General features: G+C 39.5%; 1 protein-coding gene across 1 annotated transcript; it reads right to left on the bottom strand.

Moving 5' to 3' along the window:
* Positions 1-59: 59 nt before the first annotated feature.
* Positions 60-14394, bottom strand: LOC117953481 (RNA-binding motif, single-stranded-interacting protein 1). Its single transcript, XM_034886579.1, has 11 exons — positions 14093-14394; positions 10922-11085; positions 8474-8532; positions 7391-7482; positions 3234-3391; positions 2322-2401; positions 1645-1760; positions 1247-1296; positions 1057-1144; positions 885-935; positions 60-224 (listed from the first exon to the last, which is right to left on the bottom strand). Exons 1-11 carry the CDS (start codon positions 14141-14143, stop codon positions 60-62), a joined length of 1074 nt encoding a protein of 357 aa, XP_034742470.1. The 5' UTR covers positions 14144-14394.
* Between the last annotated feature and the right edge of the window lie 309 nt (positions 14395-14703).

Raw genomic sequence — 14703 nt, 5'->3', positions numbered from 1 at the left:
ATATAGAGTATGTTCATCTATATGTTTTAAAGTTTAATGAAATACTTTTAAACACCTCATTAAAAAAAATAAGTATAATTTGTGAACTCTGTACCAAAGTAGAGTTCTCTTACTGTTCCTGCATTTCCCATAGAGAGGTGACTCATCTGCTGTGCAAGAGGGGCCATCATGGAAGCAGGCTGTAGTGACATAGATGGGTCCATAGAGGGCGATATCACAGTACCCTGGGAGGAAAGTGTGAACAGATGAGAGGAATGTCTGTAGCTTGTACACACACAAAGTCACTGGGAAAATCTTTTTTAAACCGGAAATACTTCTCAAAAACACAGTTAACATGACAAAATGTCATGAAAATGATACAGAATATCAGGGATGAAAATAATAATGAGTATAATCACTTTGCAGGATTGGGTTCCAGGCAAATAGAAACTAAGTAATCTCCAACTTCACATCTAATATGCACACACCAGAAGGTGAATAGTCACAAGTTGAGCAAGTTGTCCATAAGCATCTTGGCTGGCCTGATGCATCTAGCAGGGTTTGTCATCCATGCTGGCTCATTTTCAAAGCTAGAAAGGACACTTCATTCTCAATTGAAACCCATCTGTTATAAAATATTCGGCATCTGTCAATAAATACACAGCTTCACATAGCCTCTCCAAAGCAGTCGTTTTTGCATTCCTATACAAACACTTTAGTACTGCAAACCCTCAAGGATCAGTGTCACCTTATGTGCAACTACTACTCTCCCATATTTTGTCTGTCTGTTTACAGAAAAATGTTTCAATTCTGTATAACCACAGAGGGAAATGTTTTAAAGAAATAGAAAAAAGGGAAAGAGAGTTTTGATGATGAAAGTGATGATGAGAAGATTTTGTTCTTACTGGGTGCTGCATAATGTAGGGCTGGTGAGTCATCCAGGATGGGTTCTGCACCTGGAACATCACACAAACACACTGTAAACACACTTGCATTTAAACTGATAAATGAAATGTTGCGCCCTTTGTTGTATTACAGTATCAAAGCTACATAATCATAATTTAAGGGGGTTCAAACCTGGTATGTTGAAACTTGAGACATGTAAGGAGACATGGACGTTTGAGCAATCATCCTGTTTGAAATACTGTATGCTTGTGGGAAAAACCTGTGGCCACAGAATAAAGAGTAATTTAGTAGAATAAAAAAGCTAAGTACAATGAAATACATACTGACCATGACAGTGCAGTCTTATCCGTTGATGACTCACCCATTTTGCATAGCAGCTGCACTGGGGTCATATGTGAGTGTCATTCCGGCCTGGGAACAAAAGAAGGTACATGTTTGACAACTAATCCCAAGCATGCAACACCAATACTTAACCAAAACAACGTCATGATACAATAGTATGTTGTGTTTCCATTATGCTCAAACCGGAAAGTTATGCTATAATTAGCATAGAAAATAACCAGGATTACAACTCAATAAAAATCAGGTGTGGTAGATAAATGTGATATGTTCCTTTAGGTGACTCTTCAGCAACACTAAACAATAAAGCCACTCTAAAGGTTGTAATGTTTGTTGCATTGTTTGTCAGGTGCACTTTAGGTGCACCAGAAATGTGTCCTTTATTTTTCATATCATGGATTAGTTCCCTTTATCACTTACCAGTCTGGAGTTAATGTCCCTTCCCCAACCACGACCATTCAGGGCAAATTTATTCTGACTTTGTCGCTTTTTCTGTCCACCATCGGCAAACTTGCACAGCAAAGGTTCAGATGGTGCTAGATAGAGAGAAGTGGTAAGAGAATGAACTCTCTCATAAATAAATAAATAAACACGCACACAGGCACTCACTAACTCACTCACTAACTCACATGCACACGCACACCTCGCTATACAGAGTCATTCACTTGCTGAAGCATGGGAGTGCACATTTACTAGCCAGCCTGGGAATGCAGACATCTAATCTGGCAGCTGTGGAGCTGTGATCCCCTCCCCTTCCTGAAGGAGGCAAGGCCAGCAAAGACTATTTCAGTCTAATAATCCAATTAAAAAGCTTAGAGAGGGAGTGGAGGCCAAACAGAGCTCCCTCTCGCTCGTTTTCTTTGTCTGTGCTCTGCCACTCAGACCTGAGTGTATATGAGCAGACTCACTGACTCCTGCTGGAGGCATGAATCAATTGGCTGACCACTTCATCCTGCCTATACAACACAGGCCATTTACATTGTACACATCATTACAAGACAAATCCTGTTGTTTTCTTGAACAGGTTATTTTCATGGTATGGAGGATAAACTACAAGACATACTGTGAATATAAGATAATTATACTGCATGTCTTACCTGGAACACCTGCAGGTGTCTTAATAAACTTTCCATTGAAGTGAGAAATGACTGCATCACATTTTTCAGTTGACTCCATCCTAAAGTCATAAAGACAGACAGATCACAGCTATAACAGTAAGAAGTGCAATAAACAGGGAGAGAAGGTAATTTCCAAGAACTGTTTTCTTTCAGGGTGGGTGGTTCAAAAGATTGCAAGTCCAACATGTACATATGTTATCAACTTGCAAACTACACTCGCCATCCATACTTATTAGTGGATGCACACAAACAATCCTATGACGCATTATGACATTTTTGTTTTGTCAATATAGACTCTGACCTCATCCATCAGGTATTTTAGTTAAAAGTCAGGTTGTGCAGGTTATGGTGGAAGTCAGCAGTCATTGTGAAACTATTTCATAAATGAGTTTCCATTTGGCCAAACATTTGCTCTTCTCTCCTCCTTGTTCTTGACAACATAGCTATGTGTTTTAAGGTATTACCTTTAGAAAAGAAACACGTTCAGCATTTATCTGCATGGGTATTTTATGCTGAGAAATCAGCAAAACCCAATGTTTCTTTTGTTGTTATCCAAATTGAAAGCTGTTAAATGTATTTTTAAACATCACTTCATCATTGGTAGTTTGAATTTCGAAATCCTGGATTTTAATCCGTTGGTATAATTAGCACTATTGTTTTCTCAAATTTAAAAGCCACATTTCCCACAGTTCCCCATGTTGTAAAGGGGGTATTGCCACTTGTCTCCCTTCCCCCATCCTTGATATCCATTTTACAGGTCGACCAGTAGTCTTTACTGCTGTAAAAGGGGTCTCTTTATTTAGTTTAATAATACAAAAAAAAAAATGGTTTCCTAATATTTGTTCAGGGCCCTGAGTCAGTCACTTGTAATAAATTACACAAGGATCTGACCTTGCAAAGCCCACTCCTCTGCTGCCTCCACTGGAGTCCCTCAAGATGCGTGTGGAGATGACCTGGCCGAAGTGCTTTAACATGTTCTCCAGTTCCTGCTCATCCATAGACATAGGCAAATTGGAGATGTACAAGTTTGTCGGGTCTTGTTCCTGTTGCTGTATATTGAAAAAGAAAGGGGTAAGAGGAAGCCAGAGGCAATGTAATTACACTAAGGGAAATGCTTGAGACACACCTGGAAAACACAAAAACATTCCTTTGTAGTATCACACCCACATTGGCTTCAGTAACAAGGACGAAGAGAGGACGGAAGGCAAATTTTCCTTTTATATATATTTGTTCCCTGGAACCGGCTAAACATTTATAATAGACTTCTAATAGGAATTAGTTATCTCTGCTTCTTCCCATCTGTCTCTCTTGGGTTTTTTTTTTGGTAGTAAAGGGTCACTATGAGCTCTAATAACTAGAGATTTGCATGCAGCCCACGGTTGCTTGAGGCTTGCTGTATTTTAATAGCATGAGCAGAAACGTAAGACACGGTTACGAGTCCCTGGAGATCGGCCTCCCACCATTAATATTCATCAACGTTGTGCTGTTCAGAGTTAGGAACAGGGACAGGTTGGATTACTAAAAGCAATATACTAACTGAAAAATATACCTTTCGACAACATTTTAAACAAACATTCAACAAAACCCAGGGAAGGAGTTCAGTTAGTCCTGAACAAAGATGGAAGGAGATAAGAGAGGATGGAGTGAGGGGTACACAGATGTGTTTCAGCAATGCTTTTATAACCAAAAAAAGAGCAGGATACCTGACTTGCTTTTCACATATGGATGTACACACGTGTATGAAAAAAGCTGCTTTTCTGCGTTACCTTTTAGGCCTTTTCCGGTGGCAGAGCTTAGTGTCCCTTAATTGCCCCTTCCCCCCTGTTAGGGAAATTGATAAATTGTTATGTAATAACAGGAAGCTTGTTAGGGCCCAAGCACTGAAGTGCAAGAGCACCAATGGTGTCCTAGCATTGTTTTTGTAAGGAATATTGTTATCCCACACCTCTCCCATTGCTCTCGTTTTTAAGGGTCTTAGCATGCGGGAAAACTCAAAAACTTGCACACATGTCAGACCTACAATGAAAAATCACACATTTCTGTAGTGACTGGTCCCGGGCGTTGGCTGGGGGCTCCATAGCGCCCCCTAACGTGCACCCTGACTTTAAAAAAAAAGTACTAATTTACCATACTAACTTTTGAGGGAACAAGCGTATCATCTGGAACTCTGTCATGCTATTTTTAGAAACCCCCAACCTTCATTGCTGCTTGCAGCTTTAATTTTGTATTGTTATACATACATTACTTGTTAAAAGATTATTTAAAAGTTTATTTTTTGGGGGCTTTTTTCCCTTTATTTCAGAATGACAGCAGATTGATAGAAAAGGTGGGAGAGAGATGGGGAATGACACGCACCCGGGCTGCTGCAAAGGCCTCAGCCTACATGCTCTTACTGGGTGAGCTAGAGGTTGTCCTGATGTACGTTACATTTTGACCTGGTCTTTATAGTCAAGTAGTTTAGTTTATGTTATTTATTTCTGTTACTTTTATTTTTTTAAGATTTTAGGCCTTTAATTACACAAGACAGGTGACAACATGAAGAAGCCATGAAAGGGTAGAGAGAGGGGGAATGACATGCAGCAAAAGGATCAGCAGGTCAGATTCAAACCCATCACATCAGCTAGATAACTCTTTCTCCAACTTTGGTCAGTAAAAGGCAGGATTAGCTAGGAGACTTCTTCTAAACAAGGGGGCACTTGTGGAATACCTACAGAACAGGGACATTATGGTGTAGATTAGACAAATAGTAGATTATGGTGAACTAGTGTTTGTTGTAGTGATGCTTTGCCATTGAGAAAGAGCTAGCATGCTAGCGCTAGCATGTGCTATGGTTAGCCACCTCATCTCGGCTAGTGAAGTAGAAAGCCGTGCAGATTTTGAACAGCTCAGGCGGAGACTGAAGGCAGAGGACATCCAGAAACTTGTTTCTCACTCAAAACAGCATGGACGTTTTTTTCCCAAGTTTGTATGCGTGTGGAAACACCAGAGACACAAACGAACACCCCAAATCCCAGAAAAAATGTTTTTTTCATAATATGGGTACTTTATTCAGCAGCTTCACTGAAGCAGTTGGGACTTCAAATGTCTTCCTCAAGGGTGTTAACAATCGTGGAAATGAGGGATAGGCAAGTGCTGCTTTTTCACTTCCTCTGCCCACAATTAGACTGCTGATCCAGGGATTGGACTGCGACTTTCCGGTCACAAGTAACAATATTAAATAATGCTGTTCCTCTATTAATGTCTTTCACACAGCTTCATACAACCATCCAAAAAATTCCATGACATACAATTTTGCCTATATGAATAACTTCTAATGCAAGCACGTATTATGTGAATCCCTTATATGCATACAGAGAAAGGGAAGCACATAATATAATAACACATTGTAAAAAAAGAGAAAGTCTTATCTGGCCACTTCCCACCCCCCGCCTTAAAATAATAATGAGAGAAAGCCCATTGAGGGGCAGATAAAAACAAAACAGGAAAAGGTACCTTCTTCAGAGAGTCCATTAAGCCCAAACAAGCTACAGCCAAAGTGAGAATAAAAGCTGGAGTGAAAGACCCACACTTTATAATGCCATTTACCTTCCACAATACAAAGATTAAACTTCAGCAGGCCCCTCTGAGCTGCTCTATTTTAATTAAAAAAGTAAAATGGGTGCACAGAGGCATGTCAAGAAGCTCTACAGATCCCCAGACAGGGAAATGAGGCCAAGGGTGCTTGCTCAGTGCTGTATGGGAACAAATTTCCCCTGACCGGTGTCTGTTACCATGACAACCCACAATTATTAACTTCCTTTTTCGGATTTCAGAGAGTATGGGCGCCTAAATTAATACAGTCGTACTTTAAAGCCTGTCATCTGAAAACCTCTGAACAAATAAAGCTGGAACTGTAGTGTATAAATGACACTGTCTGTCCACACAACATGGTCGGTATTAAAGCAATAGGTTGAACTATTTTTTTTTACATGACAATTGACTATAACACCAACTTGTCAAATTAGCAGTTCAGCAATTTTGCCCTTTTATTTTTTATTTTTTTTATTTTACATATTTGCTACATTTGCTGCATGTTCATTTTTTAGAGGTTCAAGTAAAATTATCTTTCCGGACGATACTAAATGTGTGTGCAATGATGCTTTGAAAGCAACAGAAAGACTAGTTTAAGCTTTGGTGGATAACGGTAGATAAGTCCTCTGCTACGTCATCTCGCTGTAAACAACACCAATCTCTACACCCTAAAGTCTAACTATCGGCGCCAATCAGATCCCAAACCCTCTTGAATCCTTGCTGGGAGCTGCCGCCAGACAGAATAATTTTTTGAAACCATAAAACAAACACTTGCAGGGAAATGCGCACACATACATGTATACGTTGTAAACCATGTATGAATAAATTAGCAAAATGCCAAACACATTTATTCACTGTGGGACAGATTTACTAAAAACGTGGTGCAACTCAAATGGGCACTGTATTAATTTTGTCGAACTTTATGGAAAAATAAATGAAGATGGAGGAGGAGAGAATAAGACAAATAAGAAAGAGTGAAATGATGGCAGCAGGTGAAAGTTGGAGATGCTGTTGATACCACAAATGTCTCACTAGACTGCTATTGTGAAATTGAATAAAGTGCTTACAATTAATATCTTGTCAAAACAAGAAGTACCTGACCTCACAGTTCAGTAAACATCTGACATGTACACTATTTACGTGCAACCACTTGCAACAACCTTGTGCATATGTGTCACATTTGTTCCTGAAAGTGAGTGCCTTTATACATCTAGTGCTTAAGTGGGCAAATGCCTAAAATCAAATAAAGTTCCAAACACAAGTACGCACAAATATTCAATGTTTTAAGCACATGCTTCCTTTAGGATTCAACATAAGGGTTGGTAAGAATATACCCTGCAGTCAAGAATTCCAATCCTGTTAATTAATTACACAAAGATTAGGTTTAGGTTGCCTCGCCAGCTAGATGGAAGAGAAACTACTCTACTGAGTGACTTGTTAGTGTTTGATATCAGGATTGGACTGTAATGAATTCCCACCTTTGCCATCTGAGCTTGGACACCAGTGGTCTTCAGGGCGGCCACAGCTTTCTGAGCTGCAGCAGGGCTGTCAAAGTCCACAAAGCCATACCCTGAGAAGACATGCAGGACAATTAGGACAATATTCTATAGCCAACACAAAATAAATAAGCATATCAAGCTTTACATACAGTGTTACAATGTGAATCTACAGTATGTATGTATATACAGTACTTCTGCATTATATAGGTTAATCTGTGTACAGCTTTTGTTTGTGTGCACGTGTGTGTTTGTGTGTGTGCGCGTGTGTGGAGGTAAAAAAAAACGCTGAGGATGCAGATACCAGTGTGATGTTCATGGCTCAGGTCAGCTCTTTGTCCTAGGGGGTACAAACAGGGTGAACCTATAGTCCTTAACCTGTACGGCACCTGCTATATTTAACATATCAGGCTCAATTATGGTAAATAAGGAATTTTTAGATAAAAAAGGGTCACATTGGTACTAAACGTTTAATGTGAATCATTGTCTTGTTTGACTATAATATTCTTGATAATTCTGACATAAAAAAAGAGTTTTACAAGGTCTATTACAGTGTCCCCTTTCACTGAGAGCCATCGATTTACTGGCATCTGTATAATCCAGAGAGTTCTCTTAATCCCATCAGCACTAGAGAGAATCAGTAAGTCCTTCTTTAGTCAGATGGGTAGTCTACTAGAAATGGAACAAGACCAACACCGTCACTCAGCTGAAAGAGGAGTCATCGGACACTTCTTCCCAGGAAGCACCGGCAGCAGTGACACACCAACAGGCAAGGGCTGTGGCTTAAAATAACATGAGCTGGGAGGCAGCTTCGAGCAGCCTGACTGTCTGTTTCCTGACTTGCCGGGACCATATGACACAACTGCATAGCTGTTGAATGACTTGATGTTTTGATAGGATTACCACAATGGATGTCTACTGATTTTTGAGAAAGTGTAGAAGTATTAATCTCTCTTGAGGTGTTGAAAATCGTGCAGGTACTTTGTGAGGTTCCTTGACCCATACTTAATTAAAGAAGAGATAAAAAAGGGCAGTGTTGTTAAGAGGAAAAACAACTTTACACACCTTTGCATTTGTTTGTAGTTTTGTCCAGGATGGCCTTTGTTGACACAATTTTGCCATACCTAGGGGAGGAGCAGAAAAGGGAGGCATTGTTAGCTGGATTATGTACCAGACAGAGGCAGTTATAAAACACAGAAAGGGAGGGTTGAGCAACAATCTATGACATCACTGTAAAGATATGAGAAACAGGAAGTGGTTTCCATGTGGTGGTGGTGAAAATCCCCACCACATGAGTGCAAAGCCAACAGTCCCTTTTAAACTAAACCACTGTATCAAACTTAATAAAGAGTCACCAAAGTCTCTCTCACGAGAAGATGGGTCAGTTGGACAGCTGGGATCAAAGAGGGAGTCATCCATAAGTAAAGTTATGACATTTGTTATATGTTACATATGTTTTCATTTAGAAACACTGGTGAACCTCCCATTTTTTTTTAATGGCACACTTTTTTCGCTTACATATGCTAGTAAGTACATCTGCAAACCGCTGACTTACAAAACACAGAGATTACGACATTACAAAGTCTGGTCTGGCTCATGTTGTTGTTTTATTAGGTCTCAATGGCTAATTTGTCTTCTTTAACTGTGATTTTTGGTGCCGAATTTGAGACAGTTGTTTATATAGGTAAACAACAGTTGGTTGTAATAGTAGACAGTAGATTGTTGTTATATATGTTTATATCTACATATGTTTTAATGCCTCATCAAACTAACAGGAGGTTCAGAAACAATCTTTGGAGAAACTGCCATTGGGATAACAAGACTAAACCCTGAGACAGCTGTGCCACCTCAGCAATCCCCCACATAAATGGTTGGCTTTGGTTGGGTGCAAAGCTCTTCACCGTGTAATTAATAAAATGTACAGTTAACAATCTGTTTATAAGCTCTGAGGTGGAGAATAATGTTTTTAAAACTGGGAGTCATGTAACATACGTAGGGATCTTTAAAAATATATTTCTTTCAAGGTGTGTTTTGCCACATGACCTACAGTGGGCACATTCAGTCCATAGGTAGGCCTACCATGTTAACAAATACCTATATAATCTACAGTGACCATGCTGCAAGCCACAATGTACCCTGCAGTTAACCAGAAGGATACTTTAGCTGGGGATTAGGCTAAATGATAAAATAGGTCAAATAACATTAATAAATAACCTGTTATTGATCTAATCTCCAATAATATGCTGCGACTGGGCATCGAAGACGGGTTCCAACATGGATTTGTTTAAAAAAATTATGATTCCATTAGAATCGTGTTTTCTTTATTGGAATTGTTGGTTTTGAATCGTTGGTCATCAATCCAAATTTAACATATGCAACAATGGTTTCCGTAGCAGCCATCACACTCCCAGGTGCTTGCTGTGTTGCAGCCATGGAGCACAGGCAGCGGTGCTCTTAAGTATTTATTCTTCCACTGACATCCCAATGTAGACAGGAAGTGATAAAAAGCACATCCAATAGTGTTGTTCACATACAAAGTGTGAAGTACATTAAAACAAGTGAAAATTATTGCATTTAGGCTGATCTCATAAATCTCGTAAAGGAGGATCAATCAAATTTAAAAGTAAGAAGATTACATTCTCTTTGTACTGTTTTTATCCACCTGAATAATAAAATTAAAATAAAGCATTAAGTACAGTGTTGCTGCTGAGGCCAATTTCAATATGTAATATATTTCTAAACACCCAAAGAATGAATTGGCAGCTTTGTGTTGCAAAGTCAATATCGCATTTTGAAGAGGAGGCCTCAGAAAAATCTAATAAAATCTCTGAGGCACCATGGTGGTCTTCCTGCTTGGCAAATATAAAGCATTCAGCACACAAAGAGAGCTGTGGACAAGCCCAGTGCTGACAGTATCTCTCCTTTATCCACGCACATGATATATGAAACCTCTGCTGCTGTGCCCCACATGCTTATCTCCCTCTGTCCTTGTGCGGTTTTCAAGATACAAACTTCACGTCATATTCAAATGAAGCCTGAAATACTGCCGCATTTGTAACAATCTCAAATATGCACATGGATCCACAGGTGACTCACAATGCTCTCTGCATGGTCCACAAGTACTCTATTCTTCATAGGAATATGATTAAATCTGAAATCCTTTCTTTGAAGATATTCAAACAGACGAGTACGACTACGTTTTTCATTCAAAGTCAGTAAGGAGTGCAAATTATATAAATAAATGACACCAAAGACAATAGATCACAACAAAGACAACGCTTTATACATTTTCTTATCTTTCAATACAATAAGTGTGCAATTGTACTTGTAAAATGGCATATTTACATCTTGCATTTCATTTTTTCCACACCTTATTTGTATTTTAACAAATGTATGTAAACAGTGAATGCCATTGCACATTTAGAATGCTAAACTAGAAACTAAAACCAAGTAGGCCAAAAAATCAATGGCTGATCGATGGCAGAAAATAATGAGAGGAAGTGTGGTACTCACGGCTGACAGAGCTTGACCAGGTCATGGTCTGTGGTTAAAGGGGACAGGCCTCGGATGTAGAGGTTTGTTTTGCTGAGCTGGTCCCAACCTGTAGTGCTACTGCTGCTGCTATTGTTGCTTGGGCTGGGTGGAGCCATGGGATGTGATGATGAGGCAACAGTTGGCTGGAATAGGCAGAAAATAAGACAAAAACTACATTAAAATCAAGTTCAGGCTGTCTGGTAATTAAATAATAACATTTATGGTCATGGCTCAAAGTTCTCAATACTAAAGATTCACCTCTGACTACGACCGGCATCCCTAATGGGTATGGTTGGGTATGGTCACAGGTGTGGCCCTGATGTCACAGTGTACTAATAGACCCTGGAGTACACTTGTACATTACTGCAGCAAGGTGCAAAACTACTGGAGATAAAATTAGGTTTTCAGGTGGTGTTATGTTACTTTTAAAGCCACTTTGGGGCAGCAGAAACAAACTGTTAACATAAGATTGAGATATTATCACCTTAAAAAGGTAATAAGGCAAAGTTTTAAGCAAACAGTTGCTTATTTACACAAACAGCAGATACAGACTAACATTAGTATTTATTTAGCATTGCATTTCTGACAACCCAACGAATTGAAGACCAAAATCACCTATCTAGCTTGGTTTTGCTCCCCAACAACTACTGAGGGAAATGTCTAGTGATTTAGCTGCAAAATGTTAGCTAGGTGCTAACTGTGTCTGCCTGCTGCAGGGCAGGTAGCATACAGTGGGTTGTGGAATTTTTTTAAGAGCTGAACAAAGCGGAGTGTTGTGTCTGGAAATAGCGTGGATACAGTGAGAGTGAACCAAAACTGTAAAGTTGCATACTGTAAAGCCAAAACAGTTAGACGCTGAAATGCTACGTTGAGCTGAGGGGAACTGCCCAGTCGGGTAATGGGCTAATCGTCTGTGGGTGACCCCTTTTACATGCACATCGTCATTAGGTCTATTGTTAATTTAACAATATTGATTACAGCAGCTTTAAGCCTAATCCTTTTCCATGTCAGGACAAAACCACTTGCTGGACATTTATGAGAAAAGAGGTAAGATACAAAGAGATCTAATGATTAGATGTCTCGCTGAGTGTGATTTCACATATACATCGACCAAGACAGGCCTGCTGTATGCCCTCATCAAGTCAGTCACTCTCATATTAAAAGGGAAAAAAGATCAGAAAACAGTCTAGACACTCCATCATTAGTATCATGTGGGTTTCTGTCCAGTGGGAGGATAAATATTTTACAGAGCGGTGATCCATATCTGCAGAACAATCTCCATAAGACATTCACAGTCAGCACAATCAGGCTCCATAGGGGCTGTAAGCTTTGACATCCGTGTCAGACTGATGTCACACTGCCTGGAGTGTCAAGTAAGCTCCTTCCTAAGCCCTTCTGAGGGCAAGGGGAAAACTAAATCAAAATCCTTCGGTGATTGGGAAACTCTGTCTCTATCAAACCCCCTCCCTGAGGAATCACACGCTGAGAGGAAGCTGATGGAATCCCCAGCATAAAGTGGTGACAGCGCTGTGGAGGAAGGTCTGGCAATGCAAGACTACTTAAGCATAGTATGTGTCACAAAGGTAAAATAATGAACACGCTCTCAGTGAATGGGCAAATAAAGTTGTTCAACAAATTAAAAGTTAATGGATGAGGACAACAAACAATAATGTTGCTATTGTTGCTAGATGAATAGGTGACAGAAGAGTAGTCATGACATTTTGCCATTCTTGTAAAACAAAATAAAAACCTTATCAAAAGACATACAAAATAATAAACAAACTATTATATGTGAACAACGTCACAGTTGCTCTCATGACTAGCCCTAACTTACAAACAGCCTACCCCTGGCCAAATTGATTTTCCAGATTGGAATTACTCCTTTATTCACCCTGAATAAAACTCATTCCATATAAATATATTTATGTCATTGACTAGGGGAAAAAAAGAGTAATAAACTTAAACTGTAGGGCTGGAAATGAGAGAAATAAACACAGCTGAATGTGGGAAATGAATGGGGCTAGAGACAAAGAAAAAAGCTTTTACTTCCAAATAAAAATAGACATGCATTACATTCAAGAAATAGTTTATAACATATTCCAACACTCAAGACTAGCCAGTCTGTCTGCTACAAAGTCCCAAGTTGCTTTTTCACAGTCTGGGCTTCAGGTGCGTGCAGCTTCCTTTTTTCTATGGTACTGGAAAAGAATTTTGTTTTCATATGTGTGACTTGCTACTTAGATGCAGGACTGTGAGGGACTGTGATGGGGAGAGGACGGCAGCTTATCAGCCAGCTCCAGACCGGCAGAGGCCGTCATATCCGCACTGGAAATACACAGGGCTTCCAGTAACAGGCCTCGCCCATGGAGCTCTAGCCGCAGGATAACAACATGAGCACAGCACAGTAAATATGCTTATTCAAATACTTTAACTAAAGGGAATTAAAAAAAAGAAGAAATATTTATATATACATCTGGGACAAAGTAAATGCTCCAGTGGACAATTAGTCATCCATAGCCTACTGTATAATTCTGTTCAACACAGGTAAACCTAACACCACAACTAGCGTGTAGAATTAGGCCTACATTTAAGGTAACCTATGGGTTTCTATCACTGAATGCGAATTTGACAAAATAGAAGCCAACCAATCTTCACTGGTCCAAACTAAGCACACATAGAGCTCTAAAAAAAATTGAAATTGAAATTTAAAAACTTCGGTTTGGTCGAGTTTCTTTGAAGTGTTGTTGCCAGCTTAATTGTGAAAGCTACTTTACTAATAAGCCAAAAATATGTTGTATTTCATAGGCCTATTTTGCTATGTGGCAACTATTAAATTAAGCATCCACTGAGGTCATGCCTGTATCTCTCCAGCAGTGCTGGACCTGGACCACAGCACAGCCCGAGCAGCAGGTATTCTCATTATGCATCCCGGGGTCTATCTAAATGTTTCATCACACACAGGAACTGCCATTTCAAATTACAAAAAACAAAGTAAGTTTTCTTTCTGTTTGAGCGCCGACCTATTGGCTATAACGCTAAGTTTATTTGAACTGTGAGGTAATGTCATATGACGTTACACTTTTTCAGTGACCATGAAGTCAGCTTTGTGCTTTTAATGCCTGAAGGCTGGACAAATATTAGCATATTTACCTGTTTGCGATACGGAGTCCTTAGTGGGTTTCCAGTATTAGCAAAAATCATCCTCAGTTCAAATAGGAGGGACGTTAGTTTGTTTTCAGTTAAGCTTCAATTGTCTAGCGAAATACATTAAACTCCTCGTATAAGTAGAAAAGTATTTGACATGGATAGGCTCCTTACTACGCTAAATGACACAACAATAGGATGCTATACATATTAGCTGTATACATGTCCTTAATGTCGTCGACTATCCGGCATCAGAAACCTCCGTAAATTGTCCCAACTTCGATTGCCCAGCCCAGTTTGTTTCACTGGCTTCATTGATTTGCAGTCAGTGCTGCGCAGGACAAACGCTGCCAAGATGGGCGAAACCATTCAACCATTTGGTGTAGGGGTGATATTTTTAACAATGTTCCCAACATACAAAACACTTTGAATCTTTTTTGCTATAATAAAGATTTAAAAGTATATTTTTGTTATATGCTAAATATGTCTCGACATTTGTAAGAATCTGAATTGTCTTTTGTTATCTAAACAATAACATTAAGACATTGTTTTCACCTTGTTGTTGTTCGTGTGTTGAAAGATGCATACCAAACATTCCACCGTGCGGTTGGTCCCTG

The sequence above is a fragment of the Etheostoma cragini genome, chromosome 11 (genome assembly GCF_013103735.1).
Source record: "Etheostoma cragini isolate CJK2018 chromosome 11, CSU_Ecrag_1.0, whole genome shotgun sequence".
In the NCBI taxonomy this organism is placed as follows: Eukaryota; Metazoa; Chordata; class Actinopteri; order Perciformes; family Percidae; genus Etheostoma; species Etheostoma cragini.
Note: the sequence above shows the minus strand (reverse complement) of the source record. Positions and strands in the feature narration are given on the sequence as shown.